Source organism: Hypomesus transpacificus, chromosome 21, assembly GCF_021917145.1.
Source record: "Hypomesus transpacificus isolate Combined female chromosome 21, fHypTra1, whole genome shotgun sequence".
NCBI classification, from domain to species: Eukaryota; Metazoa; Chordata; class Actinopteri; order Osmeriformes; family Osmeridae; genus Hypomesus; species Hypomesus transpacificus.
The window spans coordinates 281,174-308,190 of NC_061080.1; the positions used below are offsets into that span (position 1 = coordinate 281,174).

At 47.2% G+C, this 27,017-nt stretch overlaps 2 protein-coding genes across 2 annotated transcripts; both read right to left on the reverse strand.

Moving 5' to 3' along the window:
* Window positions 1-1,418: 1,418 nt before the first annotated feature.
* On the reverse strand, window positions 1,419-9,818 carry xpnpep1 (X-prolyl aminopeptidase (aminopeptidase P) 1, soluble). Its single transcript, XM_047044169.1, has 20 exons — window positions 9,712-9,818; window positions 8,059-8,177; window positions 7,578-7,641; window positions 7,031-7,135; window positions 6,550-6,642; window positions 6,150-6,293; window positions 5,816-5,911; window positions 5,004-5,085; window positions 4,707-4,917; window positions 4,488-4,577; window positions 4,227-4,277; window positions 4,067-4,125; window positions 3,576-3,653; window positions 3,323-3,394; window positions 3,138-3,198; window positions 2,957-3,026; window positions 2,592-2,765; window positions 2,336-2,412; window positions 2,126-2,224; window positions 1,419-1,762 (listed from the first exon to the last, which is right to left on the reverse strand). Exons 2-20 carry the CDS (start codon window positions 8,173-8,175, stop codon window positions 1,643-1,645), a joined length of 1,863 nt encoding a protein of 620 aa, XP_046900125.1. The 5' UTR covers window positions 8,176-8,177; window positions 9,712-9,818; the 3' UTR covers window positions 1,419-1,642.
* A 129-nt stretch (window positions 9,819-9,947) lies between these two features.
* cusr (Copper-only SOD repeat protein) lies at window positions 9,948-21,632 on the reverse strand. The gene is made up of 10 exons (XM_047043956.1): window positions 21,355-21,632; window positions 17,541-19,621; window positions 16,912-17,011; window positions 15,816-15,893; window positions 15,637-15,720; window positions 14,587-14,719; window positions 13,829-13,943; window positions 11,505-11,623; window positions 10,805-10,885; window positions 9,948-10,586 (listed from the first exon to the last, which is right to left on the reverse strand). Exons 2-10 carry the CDS (start codon window positions 18,878-18,880, stop codon window positions 10,501-10,503), a joined length of 2,136 nt encoding a protein of 711 aa, XP_046899912.1. The 5' UTR covers window positions 18,881-19,621; window positions 21,355-21,632; the 3' UTR covers window positions 9,948-10,500.
* Between the last annotated feature and the right edge of the window lie 5,385 nt (window positions 21,633-27,017).

A 27,017-nucleotide genomic window follows, 5' to 3' on the forward strand; every position in this document is an offset into this window, starting at 1 on the left:
CACTGTGCCCAAAAACAGGAGGGAATGCCAACTAGTAAACAAGAGGGTGCCGAAAAGGAGAGGAGGGGGAGGGGGGGGGGGGAGGGCTACAAAAGCCTGGGTTTGGGGGCCGGCGACCGTTTCCACGGCAACGGAGGCAAGCATGCCGGGGGGGGGGGGGGGTCACGTGAACGCGCCGCATTCAGCCAGGGAACTCAGGGCGTGAAGTTTGGAAGTGTGCTCTCAGTTCATTCTCTGGAGGCACATGGCTCAGTCATGAGCTGGGACCACAACTCTACCTCGACGAGCTTCGACCGGAACACGACCGCGGTTCCGGGCACGGTCGACCACGGCATGTACGCAGCGCGCCACGGTAAGACAACTTTGTTTAGAGGAAGAGTCGGCAGTCCTGTGGCCAATAAAGGGGTTTGTGTGAGGTGTGACTCTAAACATCCGCTCAAGCGCTTAACCCAAAAAGAAAAAAAAGATTACACTTTTCTTTCAAACCAACAATCAGACAAAAACATTACTATTCAAGTAAAGTCGTTCCTAATATTATTAAATTGTAACCAGATAATATGGATAATGAAGTTGGGAGAGATTCTCAGTAAGGGGGTAGTACGAGCTTGGATCTGCTTGCTCCTGTACCGACCGGCCGGTCACCTCTTCGCTCGTGCCCTCCTCTCCTCAGAGCTGAAGGTGTTCAACATTACCATGGCAACCCTGGCCCTGTGCGTCCTCACCCTCACGGCACTCTACTGCGGCGTCTCCTGCCACCAGCGGAGGAGGTGAGTGACTCTCTCTCTCCTTCACCCTCCCCTTAAGAACACCTGGGTCTGTTCACCTGCCCTCAGGAACACCTGGGTCTGTTCACCTGCCCTCAGGAACACCTGGGTCTGTTCACCTGCCCTCAGGTGTCCTGAATTATTATTATTATTAATTAAAACCCGTCGCCCTCATTTCCAGACAGACTAAAACCTGTCGCCCTCATTTCCAGACAGACTAAAACCTGTCTCCCTCATTTCCAGGCAGATTAAGAGAGCGCACGTGTACGAGAGAGCCGTGCGCAGCGTCGACCCACTCCACCCGGTGGACGTCCGGGCGGTGAAGAGGTCGGCCAGCTTCAGGAACCCTCTGGCTCTCTTCAGGAAGCAGGAAGTGCCCAAGGACAAATCCAGGATCTACTACATCTACAGCAACCCACTTCCTGTTGGGCTGGAGGAGGAGAACAGCGCCACCTCTGGTCTGGAGGAGCAGGACCCGCTGCCCATCAGGGAGCTCACTATGGAGGACTACGCCATGGACCCCTCTAGTGGTGTCGTCCTGGACCCGCCCAACTTCTACATGCAGCTTTAGATGGAGGTGGACTGTTCCACTTTAGAGGGGGGAGGGGTGTTTTGTTTCTTTTCATGCTGAATGAGGAATTAAGCATTATGTTGTTTTTTTTACAATGGATTTTTATTGAATCGTCATAAAACATTTGAAATGGTGTGCTTTACAAAAGAAGCCAAGAGTGAGACACTGAGAGAGAGAGAGAGAGAGAGAGAGAGAGAGAGAGAGAGAGAGAGAGAGAAAGAAAGAAAGAGAAATAATCACTGCAGAGCCGTCCATGGATACCCTCAGGCGAATGATTGGATTAAATAAGAGTCAGTCAAAATACTCTTCAGGCGATTGGCTGGGTTTCCCTGATCAGCCACTCCAAGGCCTCTTTCCTGCCCTGCCTCTCCAGTTCTGCTCCAACCGTCTCACGGCATTGCCTGTGGTACTCATTCACCCAATTACGCTGCAGGACAGAGAAGAGAGTCAGTAAGCGCTCACATGATTGGCTGAATAGTACTAATGAGAGTACTGTACTGTATTGTTTTGTTCTTGTGTATATTCAGTATATTCTTTTCCTGGTAAGACATGGTGTCTCACAGTACTTCCACGTGTAACAAGTCAAACCACCACAACTCACATCAACCTCAGAATGTGTAAGGCAAACTGTACGGTTATCCTAGCAACCAATAAAACAAGCGGTTCTAAATAAGCGACGCCTTCCTTCACAAACCGACTTAGGGACAGCAGAAGGCATGAAGACACACTGAATAAAGGCGCAGAGGAGAGGTCAGGTGTCTGACAGCGGGGGGGGTCAACCGCCTCCCACCTCTTTCTGCGTCAGCAGCTCTGTGTTCATCATCTTGACCTGGATGGGGACCAGGGTGAGGGCCTCGAAGGTCAAACTGCCTCTGTTCCTGTAGTTGTACTGAGGGGTAACACACACACAGTCACACACACACAGTCACACACATGTGGATCATTTAGTACCTATTATTGACCGTAGCTAGTGGTGTCTTCACGTAGGTACGGTTCTTACCTTGGGCTTGGCAGGGACCACAAGAACCACGTTCTCAATTCTGATTCCGAAGGAGCCGTCTTCATAGTACCCAGGTTCTGAAGAAGAACGTGAACAAATACATGAAAAAGAAGACTTGTGTTCTGTTTGTGTGTCATGTGACTGTGCTGTGTTCTCTGTGTGTGTGTCATGTGACTGTGTTCTGTGTATTTGTGTGTGTCATATGGCTATGCTGTGTGTGTGTGTGTCATGTGACCAGGAAGAGGAAGTGTCCCACCGTCGCTGACGATCATGCCGGCCTCCAGCGGCTCGTCGGCGAAGGTCTTGTAGCTGATGCCGCAGGGCCCCTCGTGCACGTTGAGGAAGCAGCCCACACCGTGCCCCGTGCCGTGCAGGTAGTCCAGCCCAGACTCCCACAGCGCCGCCCGGGCGAACGAATCCAATAAGTGGCCTAGAAGAGGGACGTGGGGGGAGGAGGGGGGAGGAGAAGAGAGGGATGACAGGGGGAGGACAGAGGGCCAGAGAGGGGAAGAGGGGATTGGGAGGAGAGAGGGGGCGAGTGAGGATGAGAAAGCGTCATGTTCCTGTCAGACGTGGAGGTTAGTGGAGAGCGAGAGCACAGTGTGATGGAGGGGGGCCTACCTTTGGTTCCGTTGGGGAAAACTGCGGCACTGACGGCTATGTGTCCCTTCAGAACATAGGTGAAGCATTCCTTTTCAAAACACACAAACACACAGTTAGACAAATACAGTTTCTGACCCCCCCCACCACTAGTTTAGTTTAACACGAGTAACTCGGAGGACGTTCTAGAAGCTTCCGTTACCTTCTCGTAGGCAGAGGGCGTTCCAAAGTGCACGGTACGGGTGACGTCAGTGGTGCCGTCACTGAAGAGAGAGACACAGTCACAACCAGTCACATGTAGCTCCTTCACGCCTTCCCTTTATCCTACTTCCTCCTCCGTCCCTCCATCCCTCTCTCCACCAAGATATCCCCCCTCCCCTCCCTCACGTGTACTGGGCTCCAGAGTCTAGCAGGTAGACCTCGTTGAGGGACAGCGTTCTGTTGGTCTCAGGCAGGGGTCTGGGGGAGACACAACACCAACACGTGTCACCCTAACATCCCACGCTACACACCGGAACATTCCACTAAGCAACGTCACGAACATTCCAACTCTATATGACAGAGCTGTGATTGTGCAGTGTGTGTGTGCAGTGTGTGTGTGTGTGTGCAGTGTGTGTGCAGTGTGTGTGTGTGCGCGTACCTGTAGTGGATAATGGCTCCGTTGGGGCCTACACTGGAGATGGAGGGGAAACTCAGGCCCACAAAGTCCTTCTGTTGGCTGAACGAGACACACACACACACGTTGAGACCCACAGTGAACACACTAAGCATTTTAAAGCGAGTCATCGCCGACTTTCAGGGAAGACGAATCGGAGGATTCGCATGCTGCTGCAGTTCCCTGGACAGTCCAGCGGGTGGCGATAGAACTCCAGTCGCAGCACAATTATGGAGCCCAGAGACACTTGTGTTGAGGAGTTTACATGTTCAAATGTTTGGGGGGGATCAAGGAATAAGCATAATAGAAGGGGACATATTACATATTATTTCTGTGTGTGTGTGAGAGACTGTCAGAGACAGACAGAGAGAAGCACACACACACACACACACCTGCGTGCGTGCGTGTGTGTGTGAGAGAGACTCACCTGCATGTGTGTGTGTGTGTGTGTGTGTGTGTGAGAGAGAGACACTCACCTGCGTAATTCCTCTGCCTTATCTGCAGCAGAGATCTCCGTCACTGTGCCCTTTGGAATCTATAAAACAGTAAATAACCCAGTCGTCATGCCAACAACAAGGCATAGTCCAGACACCTGGTTGCTCATGGAAACTGAAGTGTGTGAAGTGTTGTGATCACCTCTTTCTCCAGCCAGCCAAACAGCTCACACAGAGCCACAGCATCCTTGATCTGTCCAGACAGAAAAACGACCAATCAAGACTGTTAAATAGTATCATTTGTATTATTGTTTAATTGTACGTACATGACTTTACAGTCACCTTACCTGATTTTAGACCGTACACTAACAATATGAATATGATGTGACATTTGTCATGATCTTGACAGTGTGTTGGGTTCAGTAGGTGGTGTTTGTGGCCGCAGAGATCAAAGGTCACTTACATGGGCCATCTTCATGCCCTGGATCTCGGTGGTGTTCTTGACGGCTTTGGCGAGACAGAGGGGGGTGTAGGGGATGGGGGAGCGGTGGGCCTGGACACACACACACACACGTTACAAACCCAACACCTCGACATCTACCCTACCAAACCCACAAGTTGACAGTCACCCCGAGACGGCGGCCATTTTGTGCCCGTCCGGCGGGCAGTCGCTCCCTCTCACCTTGGGGATGACCTGCGTGAGGGCGCAGCTGGCCTTGTCGCAGATCCACACCTTGTCCTTGGGCCCCAGCGCGGCGCACACCGCCCGCAGCTCAGTAAACACCGCCTCGTAGGGGAGGGGCTGCACGCTAAGCTCCGCCCTGCTGGGCGTGTCCAGCTCCAGGTGCCGGCGAACCGCAGGGGCCTCCAGGCGCTTCTGGTCTACAAACAGCCTATAGGACGGGGTCCCATCGACAGGTCAGAGGTCACGAAACAGCTCTATCTAGTCCTCTGTGGAGGCTAAGAGATCGGGGTTTACCGTATGGTGGCCATCCCCACGATGGCATACGCAAAGAACACGGGGTTGTACTCTATGTCTGAGCCCCGGAGGTTGAAAAGCCCTGGAGAGGATGAGAGAGAGACAGAGAGAGAGACAGAGAGAGAGACAGAGAGAGAGAGAGAGAAAAACAGGGAGAAAGGAGTGAGACAGGAGAGAGACACAGAGAGAGGAGAGAGACAGAGAGAGAGGAGAGAGACAGAGAAAGAGAGAAAATGAGAGAGAAATGGTGAAAGGGATTCTTCCAAACATTCTTCCAAACAACAAAAGGCATCTCCAGATCTTCCGTAACGTTGCTGCGTGTGATACCTGCTCCGCCTCAACCTCAGCCTGAGCATCACTCCTCTGATCAGTCGTCCCGTTTTTGGCTTTACTCACCGCAGTGCCCGAGCAAATCCCTCCTTATTTAGCCCCCTCTTGTCTAAATGTGACCCGACAGCAATCACCAATCAGCATACTACTAATTAGACCCAAACACTGGAGCCAGCCAATCATCCAGGAGAGGTCGTTAGGGTCGGTTAACGAGGCACTCAGACAGGCATAGACAGGGACACCCTGCAGGGACTCCGGCAGACCACCCTCCCGGGGTCCTTGGATCGTGATGCGGTGTCAAGACATGGGGTTACGTAACCGTGGCGACATGAATGTGTGTGATGTCACTCGTAACAATTTTGCATGACACTGTGCTACATAATAATATAAAAAGGGCATAGTTGTCACTAATCTTTCAAATTAAAGCTTGACTTTGAGCCGAGGGTGATTATTGTGATATCGTGTGTGCAGGAGGGTCCTACATGCGATCTCATCCAGCGCCGTGGCAACGAACCAGCTGATCTTCCTCTCGGCCATCTTGGATCTCAGGGCGGTGATCTTGTCCTGCCAGCTCATACCTGCAGACCAGGAGAGAGAGAAACAAAGGGTCAACAAACTCCATCTTGGCTCCGCATGTGTTTCAAGTTTCATGTTTATTCACGCGTGTGTGTGGTGCAGACGTGTGTATCCCAGGCCTAGGGTGATGAGCTGGGTGTGTGTGTGTGTGTGTGTGTGGTGCTGACCTGTGTATCCCAGGCCCAGGGTGATGAGCTGGGTGTGTGTGTGTGTGTGTGTGTGTGTGTGTGTGGTGCTGACCTGTGTATCCCAGGCCCAGGGTGATGAGCTGGGTGCTGGGTCTGGCCGGTCGCTCTTCCCAGACAGCATCTATCAGGTTCTCCTGCAGAGCCACCAGCCGGTGGCCAGCGCCGGTCAAAGCCTTGTTCATGTTCTTCCACTGGTCTGGAACACACACACACACACACAATGTACATAACTGCCAACAAGACGCATATCGCTTCACGTTTTATACCGCGCCATTTATCTCTTTTAGCAGACGCTTTCCAACCCAAAGCATCGTACACGCAGTGTAAACAGGAAGTGCAGCAGATACTCAAGGCCTCGTGTACCGTACAGCTGTAACAGTAATCCAGAGGTCAGAGCCTGGGACTGGCCTGTGTCTGACAGCAGATGATGATGATGATGAGGATAGATCTACCTGCAGCGATGATCCAGGGGTCCACGCCTACTTTGGAGTTCTCAGGGAGAACACTGATGAGCCAGTCCTCCTGGCTGGGGGTCTCCTTCAGACCTGGACACACACACACACACACAGAGACACACACACAAACACACCACACACACACACACACACACAGCCTTTAAAGACTGGACTTTGGTGGAGTAGAGTTCTGTGGGAGACTCTACTAAAGCAGTACAGAGTCACGCACAGCACAGAGCAGAGTGCAGCAGAGCAGATGTGAGCAGAGTGCAGCGGAGCAGAGTGCAGCTGAGCAGAGTGGATGTGAGCAGAGTGGATGTGAGCAGAGTGGATGTGAGCAGAGTGGATGTGAGCAGAGTGGATGTGAGCAGAGTGGATGTGAGCAGAGTGGATGTGAGCAGAGTGGATGTGAGCAGAGTGGATGTGAGCAGAGTGCAGCTGAGCAGAGTGCAGCAGAGCAGAGTGCAGCAGAGCGTACCCATCTTCATGAGGGTCCAGTTGTTGTCCATCTGCTGAGTGGCCTGCAGGAAGTAGCGTCCATCCGTCCACATGGCAGCATGCTGCTCTGTCACGATAGCTGTACCTGGGGGGAGAGAGACAGACACAGAGATAGAGAGACAGACACAGAGAGAGAGAGAGAGAGAGGCCGACAGTAAGCTTTAACTGGAAACAAATGAAAGGGTCCAAATTTGTAAATCAACCCGCCGGACCCTATCAGGAATGCTAGAGAACCTCCACATCTCCTATTCAGCTCCACGTGAGGCAGGAAAAACACAGGAAAGCAAAGTCGGACAGCGACGGTTTGGTAGCGGGGCCACCAATGAGACTTTTTTTTGTCATCCTGGTTGTCTCTTGACCCCCTCTCTAACTCTGTAATCAGACCCAGGGGCCGGGGGCCAGGGGCCAGGGCGTAAAAGCACACACACACACTTACAGGCCTTGTAAAGACCAGGACAGACTGGGTAACCTTAGGGTGCAGGGGAGCGTGTCATGGACACACACATACACACACACACACACAATACCTGCTGAGCCATTGAACCCGCAAACAAATTCCCGTCGGCAGTCACATGGAGCGATGTATTCACTCTGTGGAAGGGGGGGTGGGGGGCGGTGGTGAGGGGGAGGGGCAGTGGTGAGGGGGGAGGGGGGGTGGTGAGGGGGGAGGAGATGGGTGAGGCAGAATTATTAGTACTCAGTATTTGTCAGCGAAGTAAGACTTTTTAATGACCCTCCTCTCATCACATTACGACTCCTATCAACACACAAGCAGGGGAGGGGAATGATCACAAGGACAAGCATTAAGGCGAGAGAGAGAGAGAGAGAGAGAGAGAGAGAGAGAGAGAGAGAGAGAGAGAGAGAGAGCAATAGAGAGAGCAATAGAGAGAGCATGTGTGTGTGTGTGTGTGTTCTCTGGTATTCCATGTGTAGGTGTATGTGTGCATGGTACCTGTATGTGTGTGTGTACATGTATGTGTGTGTACATGTGTGTGTGTGTGCTCCTACCTGGTGTGCGTCCCCTGAGGGGACGATGTAGGCCTGGATGGGCTCTGTCAGGTACTTGCTGTTCCTCATGGCCTGACGGAGCTGCCTCAGCAGCTCCACCGTGATCTTTGGGGACATGTCTGACACACACACACACACAAGTACCACGCATGCACACACACACACACACACACGGGTGCCACACATGCACACACACACACATACACAGGTACCACCATGCACACATAGGTACCATCCATTCACACACACACACACACACACACACACACGTGAGAAATCTCTTCACTGTCCGTGAGGCAGATGACTGACACACTGGTCAACAACAGAGACGGTCGTGGCACCAGAGTAGGCCAAAAGGCTACAGCAGGGTTCTCCAATCCTGGTCCTCCAGGGCCGCTGTCCTGCATGTATCGCTTGATAACAACACATTCATTTGAATCAGGTGTGCTGGGGCAGGGAAACATCTAAAACATGCAGGACAGCGGCTCTCGAGGACCAGGATTGGAGAACCTTGACTTACAGGCTAAAACAAGACCACAACTAGCAGACTGACTGACTTCCATGACTACAGAGGCAGCGCCTTGTTAGCCTTCTATGATATTTCATCGACAAAAACGATTAAAAAGAAGCTATTTGACAGCCTAATGCCATGGTTATAACCGTGATTGAGGTATATCTTCGTAATTACCCGAATCCAATGAGCCCATGTTGTCTCCTGCAGTGACAGAGGATGTGCCTGTATCTGTGTGGTTAACGTGTCGCTCGAAGTCGTACTTCTCTGGATCTTTAACCTTTAGCTAGCCTGTATGTCTTAACGTGCTGAGTAGGTATAACTCAGTCACACCCATCGCTAATGAATAACAGATTACAATTCTGACAGTGGAGATATTAAAACAGTTCACTTTAATGCACTTTCGTACTTATATATTTTTTTTACTCACCCCGACTAAAATGATGCATGTTATGCACGACAAGACACAAATCGATACGGCTTGCTGATATTAAGCGTATAGTTAAATATCATCACTTTCATCACAGCTCAAGATGGTTTTAAAAATCACCGATGGAGGTGCAGCCAATGAAACACACAAGAGGATCGATGAGCTCTGCGATTGGTTGGCTAAAAGAGCGATTGTTGTTTACCTCCATGGCAGGGAATCTGTTATCGCTCATACGGTTCCAAGCAGGCTAATAACTTGATTCAGTTTGACGAATGATTTTACAGTATCAAACTATAATACTGCTGTTTATGCTTTTTGTGATATTCTTATAAAACTGTAATTTACATAACATGCCTCTGCGACGCACATGCCTCTGCGACGAGGTTGTTTTTTTGAAGGTGTGGCAGGATAATATGTAAACTGGACGTAAAGTTAAGCAAACTGGCAAGAAAAATTCCTAGACACATTCGTTATTGGAGTAATTTCCCGTTTTTGCATTCAACGACATAAAAGACGTTGAGAAATTCGTTTTCGTAAACAGGCGTGTGATACTCTATGTTAGCATCTAGCTAGCACGCGATCTTGTCTTCCAAATGACAACACGGTTTCCAGTCCCATTCATTGCTCACACTCATCGCACTGCCGTTCCCTTTTTATAAACTTGCAAAACATCGTCGGGGTGTGTTGTATCTTACTTAATGTGTCCATTTACCTTTGAACGTGATTCTTGCGTTTCAAACACTCTTTCAACAGCTTTTCCTTGTATTAATTTACAATGCAGGAGGCTTCCATTCCATCGTTGACGTTCTGGTGATTCGGTCACGTGACATGAGTATCTACCAGTAGTTTGGCAGAGATTGGGACTCGCCTCTTTTCATTGAAAAAAAATCTGGTAAACACGAAAATGTGTATAAAATAGCCTGGAGCAAAACATAACAGCTGTTTTATTAATCGGAAGCAACAATTCCAGTGATTTGTCCATCACGTCAAATCAAAGAGCATACGACCATACCGTTTTGTTTATATTTTACTTATATTTTAACACACATTATGACTTTAAAATGAACTGCTGAAATGGGAACATAGCATTCATCCAAATCAATTAAAAAAAAAATGTATATACAATATTACGTAAAAATTGCCCGATTTACATACTGAGTTTACAGAGCACGGAAAGATATTTGGCAGAAAATAACAATGTGCAATGTCATAGACTAGACATACTGTCCCCCACAAATCCCACGAATATATATTTACATATATATTCAAAATTCAATAACCATCTTTAACAACTAATCTAAAAACACACAAATAAACAAATCTATAAACAGGCGATTTGCTGTCCATATATAAAATCATGATTGAGTCTGATTAAAGGCAATTATTATCACTGTTATTATTATGACTGACACTTCAGTTAAGTTGAGGTAAAAATCCCGCCACACATTGTGAGTCAGAGTGTTCTCTGTGACGGAGGACAGAGGAGGTTTAGGGGAGTGTGTTACAGCTGAGTCAGGGACCGTAAGATGAAGGTTGCAGCTGTCATCCATACCACAGCACACCTGCAGGGTTTCAGTACTCCACTCCCTGACAACAGAGATGGTGTTAGCTGACAATCTGTCACATGACGTTTACTTGACATAGAGTTTTCTTTACTTTACTCTATTAAGTCCATTTGAAATGTGTAAATATATGTAAAAATGTGTCTAACTATAAAACATACATGTTCTGGTATAGTTTTACAGCAAACAGATGGGGTGAGATGGTGGTAAATGCATTTTAGTGACATTTCCAGGCTTGCTTACCAGAACAGGCTGAAGTCTGTTTGTACACTCCCATCTTGTTGCTGTCTTTGACGGCGTGTAACTTCTCTGCTGCCACCTCACCTGTGTGCGGAACACAGAGGGAGCCAATCAGAAATCCTCCAGGAGACTGAATGAGTTATTGAGATCAGTGGGTTCGGTTACAGTGTGTGTGTGTGTGTGTGTGTGTGTGTGTGTGTGTGTGTGTGTGTGTGTGTGTGTGTGTGTGTGTGTGTGTGTGTCCGTCTACGTGTTGATGTGTGTGTGAGAGAAAGAGAAAGAGAGAGAGAGTGTGTTTTTCTCTGTTTCTGTACAAAAGAAGTCTTTCACACTGTTTTGTCTGAGCGCTCCAAGGACATAAAGGACTGTCTCTTCCTATACTGTGTGTGTGTCCACTCCCTGTTCATGATCTAAACGCTGGTTTCTGGTAACTGAACCAGAGACCGGTCTGGTTCACTGAAGACCTTTTGAATGTGCAGAACAGTCCATTATAGGGACACACACAGGTCACATCGTCTATTCCGACGGAGCAGATCACAGAGTGAGAGAAACAAAATCCTGCGTTCACAAACAGATTCCAGATCAGACCCCAGCCGTCTGCCTCATACTAGATCTTGCCATCTGACAGAGAGAATCGATCCTGGACCAGTCTTCCTGCTGTGATACGGTCGCTGTTCGTATCAGATATTGAACGTTGTCGTACCTGCGACCATGAAGCTGACTTGTTGGCAGTCTCTGCTGGTCCGAGGTGATCCAGATAGGATGGTGACTCTGGACATGCTCACCTCCAGAACCTCCGACACCCTCTTACGGAAGTCATACCTGCACGCAATAAGGACAAGGTGGTCAACTAACAGGCTGGGTATGAAATACAGTGCCCTCCAAAAGTATTGGAACTGTGAGGCCAATTCCTTTATTTTTGCTGTAGACTGAAAACATTTGGGCTTGACATCAAACGATGAATGTGAAACCAGAGATCAACGTTTCAGCTTTTATTTCCAGGTATTTACATCAGGATCTGATGCACAAATTAGAAAATATCACCTTTTTATTCGAACCCACCCATTTGTCACGTGAGCAAAAGTATTGGAACATGTGACTGACAGGTGTGTTTTGTTGCCCAGGTGTGTCCTATTACATACATTATTCAATCAATAAATACCACTGAATGTCTACACTCAGGTTCAGATTGGGTAAGATAGGTTTTGTCTATGCAGACTGTATTCAGAGGTGAAAACAACATGAAAACCAGAGCGCTGTCTTTGGGTGAAAAACAAGCAATTGTGAGTCTTAGAGAAGATGGAAAATCAATCAGAGCCATTGCAGAAACATTGGCCATAGCCAGTACAACCATTTGGAATGTCCTGAAGAAGAAGAAAACTACTGGTGTACTAAGTAACAGACGTCGAACAGGTAGACCAAGGAAAACATCAGCAGTTGATGACAGAAACATTGTGAGAGCTGTAAAGAAAGACCCTAAAACAACTGTTAGTGAGATCAGCAACAACCTCCAGATGGCAGGAGTGAAGGTATCACTATCTACTGTTCGCAGAAGACTTCATGAACAAAAGTACAAGGGCTACACCAGAAGATGCAAACCACTCATTAGCAAGAAGAATAGGAAGGCCAGGCTGGAATTTGCCAAAAAGTACAGAGATGAACCTCAAAAATTCTGGGACAAAGTTTTATGGACTGATGAGACAAAGATTAACTTTTACCAAAGTGATGGAAAGGCTAAAGTTTGGAGAAAGAAAGGAACTGCTCATGATCCCAAACACACAAGCTCATCTGTGAAACACGGTGGAGGTAATGTCATGGCTTGGGCTTGCATGGCTTCTTCTGGGACGGGCTCATTAATCTTCATTGAGGATGTAACACATGATGGCAGCAGCAAAATGAACTCGGAAGTCTACAGAAACATTTTGTCTGCCAATTTAAGGAAAGATGCAACCAAACTGATTGGCAGAGCCTTCATCATGCAGCAAGATAACGACCCAAAACACACTGCCAAAACAACAAAGGAGTTCATCAGGGGCAAGAAATGGAAGGTATTAGACTGGCCAAGTCAATCTCCAGACTTAAACCCTATAGAGCATGCATTTTACCTGCTTAAGAGGAGACTGAAGGGAGGAACCCCACAAAACAAACAACAACTGAAAGAGGCTGCAGTGAAAGCCTGGGAAAGCATCAAAAAGGAAGAATGCAAAAGTTTGGTGACGTCAATGGGTCACAGACTTGCTGCAGTTATTGAAAGCAAAGGATTTGCAACTAAATATTAAGTCTTATTCACTTAAATATGTTTTAAGTATATCTGTTCCAATACTTTTGATCACATGACAAATGGGTGGATTCAAACAAAATGTGATATTTTCTTAGTTGTGCATCAGATCCTGATGTAAATACCTGGAAATAAAAGCTGAAACGTTGATCTCTGGTCTCACGTTCATTATTTGATGTCAAGCCCAAATGTTTTCAGTCTACAGCAAAAATAAAGGAATTCGCCTCACTGTTCCAATACTTTTGGAGGGCACTGTATATCGGTTTGACAGGGTGTTCCTGACTGAAGAGGGAGACAAAGAGAAAAAGGGAAAGAGAAAATGAGCAAGATATGGGGATAAAGAAAGAGAAAGAGTGACAGAGTAAGAATGTGTCACGGTAGATTGTTTGATAAATTGTTTGAGTTGAGACATACAACCGGTAACCGTGGTGACATCTGGGACATTTTAAAAACAACTGGGAGTGTTCTATTTCCCAGGATATTGAGAGGAAATTTGATGAGATTATTTCCTTGTCATTATTTGAACAAAGCTGTCATGTTTGTTAGATTGATTGATTGATTTAATTGATAACCGTTTTGTTTACATGAAAGTATAAAATTTATTGATTTAGCATCTGCTAAATGAATAAATGTAAATGTAAACATGTCCTCTAACATATCTGCCACTAGACTGAGTGTAAGAACAAGGCGAGGCTGGGCTCCTGTCAGGTCAGAGGTCGAGAGGTCAGAGGTCGAGAGGTCAGTCTCACCTATTGAAGGACGTCACGTTAGGGAAGAACTGATCTGCAGAAGGGGATGCTGGGAGAATGTTGGCGCATGCCAGTACTTCCGGCGGGTTCCAGAGGACCAGGGACCTGTAGACCACTACGAGCACAACAAACAGATGCATGATCGCAGACACGCAACAGACACAAAGACAACAGAAACGCACAACCTTAGACACATAAAACCGTTGAAAATCAATAGACAGACGCACAGCCACAAACACGCAAGTGACGAGCAACACGACAGACACATTTTCTCAAAAGCGTATCAGATATTGAGATGTAGGTTTTGTAGTTTCATCTATCGGTGTCGGTTGTACTTGTCGTTAAAGTTGAATGCGGTTAGAGTTCACTAATTGTCTCAAAGCACATTGATAATGCTACTCTTTCATACCCTTAGTTATATCAAGTTTCAAGTTCATTGGAATTTGTAACAAGTATAGGTACATTATAATTATTTGGCCCTGTTCCTCCGAGCAGTCAATCTAAAAACATAATAAATAATCTAAACCTAAAATAAATAAATCATAATCTGCGATGAACTACTGGTGACCTACTATTGTTATCACAGTTCCTGTTCTTATCGTGCTGTGTCTGCGTATCTGGGCGGGTCTCAGGTGCTTGTGTTCTACAGTTGTGTCGGTTTAAAACGTTGCCGTTTCCATGGTTTTCCAGCAGAGCTTTGCTGCTTTTGATGTGTGATTCAGCACTTTCATCCCTTCACCCGGTTGGCTGTGTGTTACCTGTATGGTCTCCGGCCAGTTGCAGGCTGGAGTCGGTGTGCAGCTGCCTCTCCACCAGGCTGACCTTCCCCTGGCGAGACGTCAGGTCTCCCACCTCACAGGACAGGGCGTTGTCACGGGAACAGCTGGAACTCTGAGAAGAGAAACGAGAAAACGACAAAAAACAAACTGTAACTGACTTTCTCTTCCGTTCGCCTGAAAGTGGGCTTTGATTATTTCCGTTATATCCCATGACCATGTCAGTGAACAGAGGTAAATACCAATCACAGGATCAGAGTCAAAAGTTTGCAGCATTGATGAGTACTTCATGATGACTCTACTGTACTCTACTGTACATGTGTGGACATAACGTGAGGTCCCTTTTGACTTAAATCCATAAATTACAGCCTGTTACAATGTGTTACATACAACATTTCAACATTTTATTTTTTAAGCAGACAGTTTTACCAAAAGCAACTCACAAAAACAACAAGCATCTACAGCGAATGATCTTGGATCGAAGTGCGCAGGTTTAAAAGTGTTCCAGGGAAAAGAGCCCAGGGAACGTCTTGTCTTTTCCAGACAGATAGTGCAACCGAAACATATCATATAACAATTCCGACAACAATCTAACAATAACATTATCTTATATCAACTGCAACGTCGAAAAAAACACACACAAAAACCCAACGACTATTCATTGTGTGCTCGGAGTGTGGGGTTGGCCTGGTCCTTCAACAGCCCAGGATCTGGACCACGCTGTGCTGCAGGGTGAGACTGTTAGATATTCCTATTTATCAAACAATGGCACAGACTCATCGGATTTCAAGAAAGTACAATCGTTTACTTCTTGCCAGCAAGGAGAAAAAGTTTGGTCGTGATACAAAGTTGTCTGGGGTCTGGATTCTGTTGGACCCATTCTTCTCCTAAGGTTCTCGTGCGCGTGTGTGTGTGCGTCTCTTCAGTGGAAAGTTACAAAGTTTCTGACCTTTCTAGGCTGACCAGCTGGCTCACTTATACAGATAAGGCTAAGCATATATTACATCCTTCATTTCTCTGACAGATACTCACCGAGGGCTCCATGTTGAAGGGGTTGTAAATGGTTCCTTCAGGGCTACAGTGACGGTCTAGGATGGACCAGAAAGCAGTGGAGACCTGGAAGAAGCAGAGATAGTGTCCTTTACAGCCCCTCAATGTGTGTGTGAATGTGTGTGGATGTGTGTGTGTGCCTTCAGCAGATGCAGACTCACGTTGTTTATCCGTGACAAGCGGATGTCAACCTCCAGTGTCACATCACTGTAGCTCCCATCATCAAACGTCTGCTGGGACTGAAACCAAAATCAACAGTTAGACAACTGACCCTAACCCTAACCCTGCTCCTCTGGGACCAGTTTGATTACTATCTAGGACCAGTTCGATTACTATCTAGGACCAGTTTGATAACTATCTAAGACCGGTTACTCAACCATCCAACACCAGTTAGATTACTGTCTAGAACCAGTTACATAACCTTCCAATACAAGTTAGACTACTTCCTCGGAAAAGTTACTCAACCATCTGCAACTGGTTACACAACCTTTCAACACAAGTTAGACTACTTTCTAGGAAAAGTTACCCAACCAACCCAAGACCAGTTCGAACACTATCTTCATTTAAGGTTATAAACCGAACTATCACTATGAACATGCAGCTGGATAAACAACTACAAATGATGTGCAGCTCTATCTGAAATCAGCTGTAACACAAATGTCTTATATTTAATAAGAGCACACATTTGAGCTTCTGTCTGTCTAGCAGGAAGGCTATGTGGGGGGGCGGGGGGTGGGGGCTGCCAGATACAGCTGTTCTTTTGGGATGCGTGTCTAGGTTGGGAGGAGGGATAGTGAGGAGTAGTAGGGAGGGTATCAGTGTGTGTGTGCTTGTGTCTGTCTATGTTGTAGGTGTATGGTGTGATATGATGAACTAATACAACATGATGTCACAACACCTGTCCAATACTGCCGCCCCCCCTTCCTCCCCTTCCTCCCCTCTCCCCTTCTTCCCCTCTACCTCTCCCTCTCCCGACCCCTGTAATGAATTCACGGTCACTGTGTGCACGGCCACGTTTTCCTGGCAGCTAAAGTGTGGCGCTGGGCTCCTGGTTTGGTGCTGAGTCACATGTCTCGCCAAGCATCCAAACTCAAACCCTCCGCGATCTAAACGTGTCTTGTCATTGTGTGTTGCGTGCTCGCTAGCACCTAACGACAGAGGAACTGTATGTTTTATTTAGCACTCTTCTCTTTTATTCACTGTAAATACAAGTATATTCAATAGCAGGGTTTTTTTCCCCCCGATATATATTCGTACCAACTTAACTGTCCCATTCAGTGTGTTGACAAAGTCAGCTTTGGCATGGACCCAGTGTCCGCCCGTTGCGTTGTCAGGTGTGATGTCTGCACACTGCATCCTGTGGACCACAACACACCCTGAATGACATCCCAATGACATGCACAACACCTATGCTAATGCTAAGATGAGCATGAGATAAGAATTTGTGATTTTCTTTACACAGTTATTAGAGACTTTATCTGTTGACTGTTTGTTGATTAACTCCTTAAACTGTAGTATTTGTTCAACATGTCTGTTCAGTAATTGGGTTTCCTGTTTCTCACCAGATATCTCTGATTAAAAGCAGAAGTCAACAAGTTTTTCTGCTTTAGCATCAACACCTCAAAATATCAACATAAACACCTGTTTTTTCTCAGAAAGGCTGTACACACATAAACACATATATTGTTCTCTAATCCACACACACGCTTTGTTGTTCTCCTCTCTCTCACCCCTGGCCTCAAATCTCCCTCCCTCCCTCCTTCCTTCCTTCCTTCCCTCCCTCCCTCCCTCCCTCCCTCCCTCCCTCCCTCCCTCCCTCCCTCCCTCCCTCCCTCCCTCCCTCCCTCCCTCCCTCCCTCCCTCCCTCCCTCCAGTCCTCCGCTCACCTGGATCCGTTGGCGTAGTGGATCACCAGCGACCTCCCGACGATGCTGTTAGGTCCAGTCACCGGCAGATTCCCATCCATGTACAGACTCTGCAGCTGGTTGAGACCGGTCAGCAAGCCAAACTTCCCACTGATGTCCCCTATCTCGTATTGGTCCACTGTGCCAGTTCCGGGGGTGGGCGAGGCAGAGATGTCAACCGAGAACGGGTTGAAGTGACCCATGACGTTGGCGTCGGAGCAGGGCAAGGCGGAGATGCTTTGCATTATGGGTAGCTTGTGGACGTGGTAGCCCCCCGCTCTGGCGGCGAGGCCCGACAGGGAGACGCTGACGACCGTGGGCCCCTGAGGAACCAACCGGGAGAACCGGATTTGGCCACCGGCGGCCTTGGGAAGGCCGAACCACGGGCCGGTCCTCGCCGCGGGTTTACGGAGGGTCGTGACGTTGGCACACGCGATCCGGTTGGCGGCCATGGCGGGGCCGTGGATGACCAACGAGCCTGACATGGACACCCAGGAAGTGGTGTCGGTGAGGAACAGCTTCCCGCCGACTGTGCCCAGCTGAGTGCCCAAGTTGAGGGTGGTGTGCTTTCGGGAATAGTCGCCCATCTCGCAGGCGAAGGGGCTCGTGGGGCCGCAGTGGAGGGCGTAGCTCGGGTCGGTCGTGGAGACGTCGTACGGGTTCCAGTGTCCCCCCGTGCTCTCGCACCGCCCCTCGTCCGTGTCGCGAGCCGTGCTGATTGGGTAAGTGTGGATGTGCCAGTTGTGATTGGCCGTGGGGGCGGTGGAGGGCCGCCCGTACGCGAGATCCATGAACAGCGTCACGTCGGAGAGAGGGTTGCCCCTCAGCTGAGTCAGCTGGACGGTGCCCACCACGGGGCTCCGGAACGTCGCCGTGGCGACGACCACGTCGCCGGGGTACCCGACGCTCCCGCAGACGAACCGCGCCCCGCTCGGCTCGTGGATGACCGCCGAGCGCCCCACGATGCTGTTCCGTCCAAACAGGGGCAGGTTAAAGTCGTAAAAGATGGCGTCGATCTCGCCGCGTCCCTCCAGCGAGCCGTGCCTGGAGCTGAGGTCGCCGACCTCGTAGCGGTCGTGGGTCGAGCCGGGCACCTTGGGGTAGCCGGGGTCCGTGGTGTTCACCGCAAACGGGTTCCAATGGCCTCCGACGTTGTCGTTGGAGCACATGCTCTGCGGTGGCGACTGGGTTTGAGGAAGCGGGAACTGGTGCACGTGGTAGGGACCCACGCGACTCTGCAGGCCCGACAGGTTCGCTCTCACCTCCGTCACGTCGAAGGGAGAAGCCTGGCGGAAGCTGAAATAACCTATGACCCCTCTCATGTCCACTAATACGTGCACTTCCTTCTTCTCCACAGTCAGAAACTCAGCGCATCGGTAGGCGGAGCCGATTTTGAGGATGAGGAAGTCGGAGCCGAAGAAGGTGAGGTCCAAACGAGACTTGACAGGTTCTAGAGGGGTTCCGACACTCAGTTCTCCGAGGGTACTCAAGGCGTAGACGTCCAGGTTTCCGAGCAGATCGTCGCAGCTGGTGGCACGGTTCTGGTATGCGAATGCACTAACGTTGGTCTTTGTTGCGTTGACCTGACCAATGGTGGCCAAGTCTGAAAGGACCCTAATTTGGGACTCGTTTGGTACCCCCGTTTTGCCTGATGTAAACGTTACCGGCGACTGAACCGTAGAACCTAGCTTGCCTTGTCAAGATGGTCTGTCCTCCTCGCCGTATGACCGTGCAGGCTTTGGCGCCGTTACACGTCTCCAGGGTCAACGAAAGGTCATCTAGGATGGTGTCTCGCTCAAACAGAGGGGACACGTTAACGGTGGCGTTTGACGTGGTGCTCGAAGAGAACGTGAAAACTCTCGGGCCCACTTGACGCTCCTGACAAGGCTGGACAAAATGGCCGAACATGACCGGGAAGGAACTGAGGGTGACGTTTATCGAGCCGCACGTTCCGGCGCCAACGACGTTAACGGTGGCCGTCCGAGCTTCGGAGTCGAACCGAACCCAGCCTCTGACCCCGCCCATGTTGAGATCGGCATGAAACAGCGTGCAGGAAGCAGAACCTTAAAGAGACAACGAACAACAAAAATGGGTTGGGGAATAAACGCTGTTGTGGAGCACCTTGTTACATCTGTTATCCAGTATCTAATTAAGTCACTTCATTCGAATCTGAAGTGCTTAATCTGTTTACATTTTTTCTTTAGCCATTGGTATGTAAATTAATATAGCAGAATGTTGCCCTGCCATAATATGTAACCCAGTATGCATCTTTATCCTTGTTTAAACATTGAAAAGGTGGGAATAGTTCACTCATGGTTCAGTCAGAGGCACAATCTAAACGGGAGAAATGTGATACACACCAGACAGATTCTAATCTAACATACATCTGACCTGTATCCCAACAGTTTTCACTGTTGGGATACAGGTCATCTGACAATTCTTTTTTACCCAATAACCAACTGGCAACTGGATTTGAATACTAATTATTGTTTCCCCCCCAACATTAAAATATGAGTGCACATGTCTAAATACTAACACACCTGTAGTTACTGTCACCTTGGAACTGCACTGAGGAGGAGACACCCTTCATCATGACTCAGCTGCGGTCAACAGACACACCAACTGAAAACCAGTCCTATCACGTTCCGTCCTGGATACAATAACACAGGAGGCTAGAAAAGCTCTACTCAACCATGAGTATGCTGGCACCAAATACTCTTGGCTTTGCCAGTGCGTTGTTTCTATGGATAGATCCTATTACTTGATCGTTGCTACAGACCGGGACATAACGCGTCTCTCAACGCTCATAATTGTACCAATTAACAATGCAGGAACTAGTACACCCTGGCGTCAGGTGACAGTTGAAGCTCTCAATGCCAGGTTTTGGAAACAACATCACGTATGTTTTCAAGACAAGGCTGTGGTTTACTGACCGTATCTGTGGGGGGAACTGAGTGTTCTGAGAAAGGTTGCCCCCGTTCAGATCATGTCTTCACACTCGACTCGAGTAACATAAAACATGGATGGGATGACATCAGACAGTCAAAGCAGAAGAGGAACGTGTGTGTGACCCCCGTAGATGAGCACAGAGATAACGAGCGGAGGAAGTTATGGCTCCAGCGTCCAGGTATCACTTTGTGACAGATAAGGAACTGGAACTGAGAATAAACCCTGATGTATTTTCACCATCGTATAAGAATTGACATAACTGTTTAGACTGAGCTTAGAAGTTTGTTGTAGTGTTTTAGTCTTGTCTTGTAATGTCTTGGACAAAAGAGACTATCCTCAAGGACTCCTCTGACTGTTCTCATTTACTGGTACTAATTAATATCCATAAAGCTCATTTAGTGCAAGCAAGAGCAGGAAACAGGTGCCACCTTGCTTAATATGCCAAAGTGCTTTTGCATGTCAGGGAAATTCTTGAAGGCATTTAGAAAATAATGTTTACATTTGTTTTTCTGTGTCATCGTGATATGCGCAGGGCTGTGCCGTTCAGGCTGTGCAGATCTGCTTCATTCTAACACATTAAGACACTCGCACAAAATGAGGTTTAGCCATTTAAGTGAAACTGTTTTTGCATAAAAACCACAGTGCAGACTTATTTGTCACGATTCAACTTAGTTGTGAAACTTTTGGGTGGATTTAATTCACACAAATAGATTTAAAAGATTAAATAATGCTGAAAACAACAATGACCACAGAGCATGGACTGTAAATCCTGCCTCCCTCTGTCACACACCCTCCTAACCACAAGTTACACACACTCAAAAGCTCCACAAAGATAATGAGTACTCACCCAGTAGCACAAACAGCAGAAGAAGATACATTGCAATGGTGATGGATGCTCACAGCAAATGCAGGTGCACAACAAAAATCAGGAAACTGTGTGGACTGAGTTAAAAATCTACCAACACTTCTGGGAAACAAAAACAACTACCAACACAAATGCTTGTAGAACCCCCCCCTACCCCAGAAAAAATGTGTGTGTTCAAAGTGCATCTGAGGGAATGATCTTTTGAAAGTGTGTGTGTGTGAGAGAGCATGTGTAAGTGTGTGAGAGAGAGAACATGTGTAAGTGTGTGAGAGAGTCTGAGGTGTACAGCACTCTATTTCAGTCCAAACCTCAAGCCGGGGTGTTCCGAACTCTGATTGGTCAGTCTCGATCCCGGCTGTTCCAAGCTCTGATTGGTCCAGCCCCCAAGGAGGCGGGAGGAAACCCTGCCTCACACCTCATTGGTCACACGCCAGGCCATTGAAATGAAGGTTGTCAGTTACTCTTATCCCTATAGGAGTAAAAAAAATGATGTAGAAATTGCTGCAGTGTAATAGACTGTTGTCAGTTATCAAAGTGCTCGCTAAAGGATCATGCACTGTTATTAAAAAACAGCCATGAGTGTGCATTTTCTACGACTTTATCCTATTTTCCACCCTGAGGATTCACTCCCTCCCTCCTGCTCTGTCGTTGTCATGTGCCCTTCTGATGAACTGAGGAATAAAAAAGAATAGGGGAGAAAATAGACAAATATTCCCTCCAGTTAAAAATAGAAAGGCAAAACGAGGACCGGAGTGTGTTATTTTGGGGTAGGTCAAGCTCTGGGGTCCATTGACATGCGGTGGAGGGCTCTCCATCAGACCCTTCAGTTGGACTATTCTGGACACTGATTGTAGGGGTGGTTATTATAGGACAGTGTCACAGGTTTATTTTCTTTAATTTTCTCTCTCTCTCTCTCTCTCTCTCTCTCTCTCTCTCTCTCTCTCTCTCTCTCTCTCTCTCTCTCTCTCTCTCTCTCTCTCTCTTTCTGTGTGGCTCACCCACACACATGATCATCTTTTTCTGTCACGCAATCTTTGCATGTCTTTGTCTTTCGTACAAAACTATGCAGACATACAAATATGGATCAACCTGTTGGGCCTTTATAATATCACCAGAGTTAAAGGAGGAACCTGGCAGGCAACATGGGGGCCTGTCAGGATCTCACAGCATGCTGCTGATGGAGGGCCAGGGGGGGCAGCGCGGGGGAGTTAAAGGAGGAACCTGGCAGGCAACATGGCAGAAAAGGTCTTGGGAAACTGTTTTTGTTCTGCCATGGATTGTGAGCAGGGAGGCCCAGACTTCCCTCCCCCCGGCCACTTCCGCCAGCTCCTCCTGGGGGACCCCGAGGCGTTCCCAGGCCAGCCGAGAGACATAGTCCCTTCAGCGTGTCCTGGGTCTTCCCCGGGCCTCTTCCCAGTGGGACGTGCCCGGAACACCTCACCAGGGAGGCGTCCAGGAGGCATCCTAATCAGATGCCCGAGCCACCTCAGCTGGCTCCTCTCGACGCGGAGGATGTTACCTGTACAACTTTTTTTTCTTCAGTTGAGGCTGTTACCATGGTAGCTTATTTCTGTATGCAATCGAAAATCCTACTTTGGAATGACTTGGCAGAAGTTAGCAGACTAGTGATGAGTTGTGATATAAAGTAGATCTTAACTTTCAGGGAATACAGTTGATCGATTAAATCACATCATTTCAACAAACGTCCTCCAGGACAATCCATGTCAGAGAGTCACTTTGCTGGCTGTGAGAACAACTTGAGCCCCAGGCTTCTATAGGCCCCATGCTGTGGGTAGAGTCCCCTGACAGACTGTAGACCAGACACCACACAGGATACTGACATGAACATTTCTCTCTCTCTCTGTGGTTCACCCACACACATGATCACAGATAGTGGTCTCCTGCTTGCATGTCCACACTTGAAGGGCACACAGACAGACACACACACCCACACACATTGTTCTCTGGAAAAGGTTATGTGCGTCAATGTTTTGTGTTGGTAACTGTGTAAAAGAGGAAGACTTGCATATCATCAGGGTGAAGGAAGCAAAGGGGTTTCCTTCACCCTGATCATTAAAATGATCACCCGAACATCGTTGAATAAAAAGGATTTATTTCAGGGTCATGAGTTTCATTTCAGAATCAGAAAGGGTTTTATTTGCCATGAAAGTTTGCACAGACAAGGAATTTACTTTGTCAGGAAGGTGTATACATTAAACATATATTTATCTTGAAATTTAAATATGTGGTCTGACTATGCTAAACTAAGGGACAAGTCTAACTAATACTAACGGGATTGAAAATATAAAATAAAATATAAAGTAGCCCAAAAATTTACAATATAAATACAACAAAAATACAAATGGTACAAAAGATACAAATATTGTGATATAGTGCAAATTACTATGTGGCAAAGTGTCATTGTGCAGATAACGATTTCACTTCTTGAAAACGACAAATCTGCCGCTCCCACAAACTTTTTGTTAAGAAAATTATATTAACGTCCACAGTAATAAAAAAAAACTGTCCCACCCATTTGAAAACAAACCTATGCCACGGATTAATGTAATACTCTCTCTCTAACTGTAAATGTTATAGTTGTTAAGTAAGTGACACGACACCAAATCACCATATAGTCAAATATTATGAAAGGGACAGTTTTGTAAAATAGGATATAAATAGTTCTTCTCAGAAGAAGCTGATCAACATGAGAGAAGAAGATGCTGTATGTGGTGTAGCATCTTCTCCAAAGTGAAAATGACGTGGTGTCCTTGGGCAAGGCACTTTACCCAACTTGAGGAAAAGGATACGGAGGAAACGCGGGTCGAGAGGAGGAATTTGGAACTGATTAAGAAAACGAGGAAGCCCTGTCAACGAACTTGCATCACAGCGCATTTCAGAAGAATGTTACAACAACGCTGTCTCCAGGGCGTCTGACCAGCCCGTGTTTAGAAATATCCAACTTCCTCATCCATGATGCCTCACACCCCTCCACCAAAGCTTTGAGCTATTACCATCAGGAAGGTTTAAGGTGCCTCTGACTAAAAAGTTATTATACAACAAATCCTTCCATGCCAACGCAATACATATACAAAACTCATTCTACTGAAACATAACACACTGTCTGACTTCAATTAAGAGAAAAATGTCTAACATGGCAACATATTAGACAATAAAGCTTTTTGAGTCTTGAATCTTGAAATATATTTTTTTCTGTCATGGATTGTGGGACAGTTTGTAAAACAGGATAGAAATAGTTCTTCTCAGAAAAGCTTGTGCTTCAATTTTAGCTTTTTCCATACATCTCAGTGGTGTTGTATGTGTCTGCTTTTAATTCTAAACAGTTCTGAGGCCTGTTGGAGGTCTAGAATAGATCTTTATTGAAGGTGTCATGCAGATTTCTACTTTGTCTAAGAACACTGTCTGCCAGTGTCGGCTGTTTCCCTTTTAGCCGATCAACATTAGAGAAGTAAGACAGTTCGGCTTCTTAACCCTTTCTCCTGGATCCACTTGACAGTGTTCCTCTCCTCCTCTGTGTACCTCACCCCCAGTCTAACAACCACTAGAAACACATGTCCCAAGCGTAACTGATTATGATGATTGGTCATGATCCATAAGCAGGGGCACCGCTTAACATTTTGAGCCCATGGAGTGATTGCAATTTGCAAAATAAATAAAATACATTTACAGTAAGACAACTTTCTTTATTTGAATGTTGGTTGTTCGTATCAAGTTTGCAATGAGCACCACGGAGAGCGTACAAGCATTTCAAGCTAGGACGGTTGGCTCCATATAGTATTTGATTAACACACATTCTTACCAGCCACAAGTCTATTAAGTCGTCGCCCCCTTGCCAGTCCCCCTGGTTCAGAATACGTCCCGACCCGCGGCCATGCACCCACTCTCTGCAGACAGCCTGTACATGTCAAAAAGAAAAATATGCAACCATGTTAACGTGGCGCCAAGGATTGCATTGAAAGAAACGCTTTAGCTTTTGAAAATGTTCGAATCGAAACGCACTGCATGAATGATCACTAGGTGGCGCTAGTGTTTAACAGACTGATAAGGGACTCTGAAAGGGGAGTAAACTCAATCTCTGCCCGTCGTATGTTTATTTGGGTAGACATCTGTTTTGAAAACATCATAATACCGGCGGCGTTTTATGTGTGCGTTAGTTGTTATAGTGGTTCCAATGCGACGCAGATAAGTTAACGCCATAATGATGTTTGAGTGTTTGTTAAATAGGCTATTGCGTTTCTTCTCTTTCTCTCTATCCATTAAATAAATAATTGTGGGCCTATGTACATTTAGCCTACCTCATTAATTTTCTTGAGCGTTATTCCAGTATACAGTAAGCTACATGAAAGCAACAGTTTACATGTGTGTCTCAGTGTAGGACTTGGCAAATATTGCTCCCCATCATGCAGAGATGCGAAAAAGAAGCGACAACTTCCTGCCAAATAGGGTTCCAAGTGCTGAAAGCTGCACAATTCTCAGATCTGTAAAGTACACGATGGGCCTTCAGCGTCCGCCAAACGAGCTTAAGCCCACCATGGTCGTTCTCTGTCCGTGGACGAGTGCACGGTTCGTGGCCGAAAAAGATCGGCGCCTCAAAGAAGATCACACAGAATTTGAATCGTCACCGACTGATCCGGGCCACACTGGGACAGTGCGGATACCAGTGAATGAAAGAATCAGATTGTCCTACCCAGTCTTCTTCAGTCCTGCACAATTTCTACCAGGTAGGCTGCACTATCACGTGTCAAACCGCATTTGTTCAATGTTTTTAAACATTCACGCTGTCGTCCGCTTGAGTGTGTTATTATGTTATCAAATCTTTGTATTGCTTGCGCGCGGCATGTGGCTTATCCAAGTCACAGCCCTCCCATTCCATATTAAACCCAATGTGTGGCGAGACCGCGTTATAATTATTTAATAAAACAAGGTATTATTGTGATCACGAGTAGAATCACCCTATGCATCGTTTGTTCATCTGGAAAGGAATGTGCCGCTCTGAATATGATAGACGTGAATATAGCGTGGTGATGGCAACGGGCTGTCATTATGGTAAACCGCACTTTCACCGTTGAACGATACGCTATGTGCGTACGCCTTGTACTTCTTTAAAGCCTACAGTATTTCATGCACGAATTCACAAGTAGCATTTACCTTTAACAACAGAATATTAAATCCAGCGTTCAGCAAGATCGGACTTAAGTGATTGTTAAGTGAAAAAGAGGGAAAGTTCACTGTGTAGTCACACGATGGTGCTGGACAGGGCGGTGATAGATGACTCAATCCCTTCCAGACTTCGGTTGCAGGGCCTTCATTTGTCGGCCTAATCACGAAAGTGCTTAAATCCCGTTAATCGTTTGTAATTACGAAAGGAGGGGGGGGGGGGCTCAATTAAACCCCAGAACCCATTCATAGGAAGTACTGTTTGAAGTTGGTTCAACGGCTTCTCGTACGGGATTCAGGTGTTGCTTATGGAAAGATAACGAGGACAGCTCAGTGTCTTCTCCGTTTATCTCCTTGGGGTTATCTGAGCGGGAAGCCCGACTAGATATTAGCTCTTTGATGAGTGGGTTGAAGTTGTCCAGTCACTGCTTCTTATCACACAGGGGCTATATGGTTGCTTATTACTG

Excerpts from the sequence above, each read along its gene's own strand:
- xpnpep1 (XM_047044169.1), bottom strand. The coding sequence starts at position 8,175 with ATGTCCCCAAAGATCACGGTGGAGCTGCTGAGGCAGCTCCGTCAGGCC. Across the intron at positions 3,395-3,575 it reads GGAGCCATTATCCACTACAG|ACCCCTGCCTGAGACCAACA; the intron begins GTACGCGCACAC and ends TGTCTCCCCCAG. Across the intron at positions 2,225-2,335 it reads TGGTCCCTGCCAAGCCCAAG|TACAACTACAGGAACAGAGG; the intron begins GTAAGAACCGTA and ends GTTACCCCTCAG.
- cusr (XM_047043956.1), bottom strand. The coding sequence starts at position 18,880 with ATGAGAGGGGTCATAGGTTATTTCAGCTTCCGCCAGGCTTCTCCCTTC. Across the intron at positions 11,624-13,828 it reads AACGTGACGTCCTTCAATAG|GTATGACTTCCGTAAGAGGG; the intron begins GTGAGACTGACC and ends TATTGCGTGCAG. Across the intron at positions 10,587-10,804 it reads ACAGACTTCAGCCTGTTCTG|GGAGTGGAGTACTGAAACCC; the intron begins GTAAGCAAGCCT and ends CTCTGTTGTCAG.